The following is a 5,460-nucleotide window of genomic DNA, read 5'->3' on the forward strand; positions in this document are numbered from 1 at the left end:
TTTTATTGGCTTGGTCCCAAATATATAAGCACAATTTGCTCCCCATAAATATATGATATGGAATAATCGGGACATGCTGTACAAAAGTAAATCATTATACTTTTCTAATTGGGTTGAGAAACAGATTCGACTCAATATTCAACTTTTTAATTGTCATGAACAACTTATGTCATATTCAGACTTTTTAAATCTGAATATACATTTCCATCCACACCTAAAGAATATGCAATAGTATTTGATGCTATACCGGGGTGTAACAATTTTAGTCAGACGTGTTGATTTTAATGTACTGCCTGTTCCTCTCCCCAATTCTGTAGTAACAGTAGTAGGAAAAATCTGTTTTACTCATTCTAAAAATAGCAATAGGAATATACGCTCTTTATTTCAAAAAGAAGGTATAATCTGTTCCACACGTCGTTTCAAACTGGAATTCTTTTGGAAATGATATCAACCAGAAGAAAGTATGGAGAATTCCCAATAAGTTTCTGTGACAAATACGGTGAAAGAAATGTATTTTAAATTATTCGTAAATATTACCCTGCCAACCACGACATGAAAAGATTCAGAAGAAACATTCGTGTGAATTGTTCTTTCTGTGAAAACCATCCTGAGAGCGTTCAGCACCTCTTCTGGATCTGCACATATTCTACATCATTCTGGAAAGACCTCAGCAGCTTTATCATTCATGAACTTTACAAGAACTTCTCCTTAAAATGGGAACATGTTGTATTTTGCTTTTTCAGAAGGCAAAGAAAATTATTTTATTTGTTTTTAATTATAAACTTCTGAATTCAATCAATCAAATCTTTATTAGAGACACAATGGTCCAATCAAAGCAGCACACATCATTTAGACAAATAAACACAGTAGTACTATAATACAATCATGTACTAGTGACACCAAATGCCTGCGTGGAACTTGACAGCACTCTGGCTGGGCTGAGTCAGCAGCCTGATAATGATTCCCTGAATCATTCAGACGACATATAAACCTGTAAGACGAGTGTCTCAGCCGAGCAGTTCAAATTCGGATGGTCTGGATATGATCTGCTCTGCTTCCCACGTAGCTTGTTAGCTGGAGTGGCTGAACGTCCCATCGAAGTCAACGCAGCATGAGTTGCCCGATATACACCTTCGTGACCCGGGACAACAACAGCACCGTTTATGCAGAAGTTTCCAAACTCCTGCTCTCCACCGGGCAATGGAAGAAGCTGAAAAGAGACAATCCCCGGTTTAACCTGATGCTCGGTGAGCGGAACAGACTGCCCTACGGACGCCTCGGTAAGCGCTGCTCATCCTCCTGATTGAGTGCTTTAGCATAGCCCACTATTGTTGAGGGAAATGAAATGATTTAATCCATGTGTATTATATTTACTGACTAAACCTTCTCAGTCATTTATTTAAAAGTGCTTTGTTTTACACATTGAACATAAAATGACTTCTAATAGCCCGTCTATTGGCCTGACTTGAATCCAATTGAAAATCTCTGTTGGGATTTGAAGATGGCAGCTGCAGCATGTAAACCAAGGAGCACTAGAAATGTGGGGGCTTTACTCTGAGGAATGGAATGCTGCCAAAAACTGTTTGGCGAAGCTTCGCTTTTGCAACAAGTCGTAGGAGCAATTTGGGCGATCTACCAAGTTCTGTTGTCATGAAAAGGTTGGAGACTTTTGAGCCTGCAGTAAATCCCTAAAAGGTGAGGGCAGGATTTTGAACTGTCAGTTGTTTGAGATATTTAAATTGTACCTGTGTGATTTATTTTTTCTTGTAAACAAATTAACAGTATATTCTTCCAGGAAACCTGACTACAGTGATGTTGAATAAACTTGTTTCCAGCCGGTAACGTGAAGTATTTCGGTAACTTTAGTACTTTACAGGTCACGAGCCGGGACTGGTGCAGCTGGTGAATTACTACAGAGGAGCAGACAAGCTCTGCAGAAAGGCGTCGCTGGTCAAGTGAATATTTATTAGTTTTTAAGAGAAAATCTGCACATTTCTTGTCTGTGCATCATTTACTGATGTCCTTCCACAGATGAATTGTTTAAATGGGTGTTGCATATCTCCTTCCTTTACCATCAGGCTGATCAAAACCAGCCCAGAGCTGTCTGACTCCAGTAACTGGTTCCCAGAATCCTACATCATCTATCCCACTAACCTCAACACCCCTGTTGCCCCAGCAAAGAATGGCATTAACCACCTCAAGAGCAATCCCAAGACAGATGAGCGAGAAGTTTTCTTGTCTTCCTACCACTCTAAGAAAGAAAGTGGGGACGGCGTCGTGTGGATTGCAAAGTCTTCTGCTGGAGCTAAAGGTGAAATCTATTACCCATATTGGACTTTAAGTCCACGGTGCAAGTTCTTCTGAGTCGTTCCCTACATTACGTGTAATTGCTGACATGAAGTCATTTTATTTTGAAAAGAGAACTTTTTCACGGTGAACCTCCTGTTTTTTGTTTGTTTGCAGGATTGAATTGAAAAAAGTTGTCGATGGCAAATTGAGCACACTAATAGATTTGGTGTCACTGTAATAGGTGCAGGAATGTTTATCTCCCATGATGCTGCTCAGCTGGTGGAGCACATTGATAATCAGGGACAGGTTCACGTGATCCAGAAGTACCTGGAGAAGCCCCTGCTGCTGGAGCCGGGACATCGGAAGTTTGACATCAGGCAAGTTTGAAACGTTTTGCTCAACACTTGGAGCGTGTTTAAGTGAGGCTTGTATTATATATATATATATATGTATATATGTAGGGTATATGTAACAAATCTATGTATTTGATGGTGCTTACAGGATCTGGGTGCTAGTGGACCATCAGTACAACATCTACTTATACCGGGAGGGTGTGCTGCGGACTTCCTCCGAGCCTTACAACAGCTCAGACCTGCAGGACACGACCAGCCATCTGACCAACCACTGTATCCAGAAGGAGCAGTCCCAGAACTACGGGCGCTACAAAGAGGGCACCTGTACCTGCTGAACACTCGCAATGTCACGCTGGAAGCCACCATCTTACCTCAGATCAAACAGATAATAAAGTAAGTCCGTCGTGTTTATCTTAGTGTTTATTTCGGGGGTCCCATTTCACAGAAAGTGATTTATTTATATGCTTGAGTTTGGTAAGCTAATGGGCCCACTAAGTTGTTCAACTGCCCATTCCGAATGACTCTTCTTACATTATTTCTGATAATTATGGCAGGAATCATTATTTATTGATAAATGTACTTTTATCAGGGGCGCCATGGTGGCGTAGTGGTTAGCGCTGTCGCCTCACAGCAAGAAGGTGCCTGTCTGTGCAGCGTTTGTATTTTCTCCCCGTGTCGGCGTGAGTTTTCTCCCTGGTTTCCTCCCTCCTCCAAAAACATGCACTTTAAGTGAATTGATTACTCCAAATTGTCCGTAGTGAGTGTGTGTGTGCGTGAACGGTTGTCTGTCTCTGTGTGGCGACGCATCCTGGGTGTGCCCAGCCTCTCTAGCCCAGGAATGAGCAAACTAAGGCCTGTTGGGCTCTTTAACTTGTCCAAATTCTATCATCATATTACATTTTATTCTAATTAAACCTCATTCATTTGACCTTTTCCCTGTAATGCTGCCTGTAAAAGGCTCAAATCCTTTCATGTAACGTCTTTTACATGTCATTTACATTCGTCCTCACAAACACTCCCTCCATCTGTTCCTCTGTCAAATGTCAGAACCCATTGTGGCCCGCGAGTGAAACTGTTTGCCCGCCCCTGCTCTATCCCACAGCAAGTTGGGATCGGCTCCAGCAACTCCCGTGACCAGCAAAGCGGAAGAAGATGGATGGATATTTTTAGCATTAGCGTAACATAATTCAAAGTTCATCCTCACTTCTACTTAAGTTGTAAAATAGCTTTCATAGGACTATCTGATTAATGCGAGTGTACATAAATATGTCATTGGGTCGTTTTACCCACTATTCTCATGCATTACGGGGTAAAAGTATTAAGACAGGAACGCTGTATTGTCTACATGTAGTTTGCGTTATTGTTGCCTCTTCTTTTGTTCTCTCCTGTAAACGAGGTCGGATTAGTTGATCATGGAAGCAGCAACAGGAATGTCTAGAACTAGAACACGTTCAGGTTCTGAGCCAACCAGGCATCGATTCTAAGCTGATTTCCAGCGGAAACGAATTCTGCTGCCAACCTGCTGTGGAGTGAAAGACTGTTGGATTTGTCTGTGATAATTATCTGAACCAAAGTGTCACTAATGTACGGATAACATGACGAGCGGCATCCTGTTTCCTGGACAGAGATTTCAGCCACTGCCCCATAATTGAGATTTGAGAGACGAGTCCAAAAGTGAGGGGCTCTGGAAAATGAAGGGTCGGCTGCGGCTAGAAATCCTGTACATAAAGATTCTGAACAGGACCGGTGAAAAAGGGCAGCCCTGCCGGAGTCCAGCGTTTGACTTGCTGCTGGAAACCGTCACCCAGGACCCGTTTGCCATGGGAGACCCTCCCAGGAGCATAAAGCTCCCGACAGCGTCGCCCCCTGGGGTCTTTCGGGCACTCAGACCCCCCCCACCATGATAAGGTGGCAGTTCAGATCTCCTGCGTGTTTCTAGATTTTTTCACAAATCTTTTCGAGCCTCAGCAACCAAGTACCACAATGTTCCTGACCAATGAGTGTTTGTACACGCCATTTATTTGTCTGCTTGTCGTTGACAGTCGGATATCTGGAAGTGATTTTGTGGTCTGGTTTCCCAGGAGCTGTCTGACGTGCATCGAGCCGGCGATCAGCACCAAGCACCTGTCCTACCAGAGCTTCCAGCTGTTTGGGTTTGAGTTCATGTTGGACGAGAACTTGAAAGTGTGGCCCTGCTGAGACTCCAGGTTGGGCTGCTACGGGTCACAGCACCAATTGATCTCATAAAATGCAGGCTTGCAACATGTTTACGCATTTACCCTCCTCTCCAATGTGGCATCCATGGAAAGAACATTGTGTCAGATGCAAAGCCCATGAAAGAGCCGTCCTCGTCCTTTATGGATTACGGAACCACTTAGATACACGACGCTGCTTGTTGATCACAAATCTCGTCTTGGTGACCTGCAATCATGTTTATCTCACCAGAACAGGAATGAAATGGAATTTAGAAGTCCTGCTTGCTCTGGCAGTGATCTGTGACGTACAGATGCTCAATGCGTTTCCTCGCCTGTGTTTCTCCTTTCTGTTTCTGCACAGGGAGGATGCATGTGTCTCTGGCAGAAGCCTTGGAGGTCCGAGGAGGCCCGCTCCAGGAGGAGGAGGTGTGGGCAGTGCTCAGCCAGAGCGCCGAGAGCCTCCAGGAACTCTTGCACAAAGGTATGGAATGTTGGGAGACGTTTCTTCGAATGGATTCGAATGCATGCGGAATACATTTCACATTTCCTCTTCTTGCACATTTTTCGTGTCGTTCCCGTCTTGTTTTTGAACGGCCAGCACTAAATGTGCCGACAGCGCAGGT

The 5,460-nt window shown here is 43.7% G+C and overlaps 1 protein-coding gene across 1 annotated transcript; it reads left to right on the plus strand.

Annotated features, from left to right (window-relative positions):
* Window positions 1–1,111: 1,111 nt before the first annotated feature.
* On the plus strand, window positions 1,112–2,977 carry LOC137916179 (tubulin--tyrosine ligase-like). Its single transcript, XM_068759258.1, has 5 exons — window positions 1,112–1,280; window positions 1,877–1,955; window positions 2,079–2,311; window positions 2,531–2,666; window positions 2,791–2,977. The coding sequence occupies exons 1-5, from the start codon at window positions 1,112–1,114 to the stop codon at window positions 2,975–2,977; spliced, it is 804 nt and encodes a 267-aa protein (XP_068615359.1).
* Window positions 2,978–5,460: the final 2,483 nt, after the last annotated feature.

Source organism: Brachionichthys hirsutus, unplaced genomic scaffold, assembly GCF_040956055.1.
Source record: "Brachionichthys hirsutus isolate HB-005 unplaced genomic scaffold, CSIRO-AGI_Bhir_v1 contig_1426, whole genome shotgun sequence".
NCBI lineage: Eukaryota > Metazoa > Chordata > Actinopteri > Lophiiformes > Brachionichthyidae > Brachionichthys > Brachionichthys hirsutus.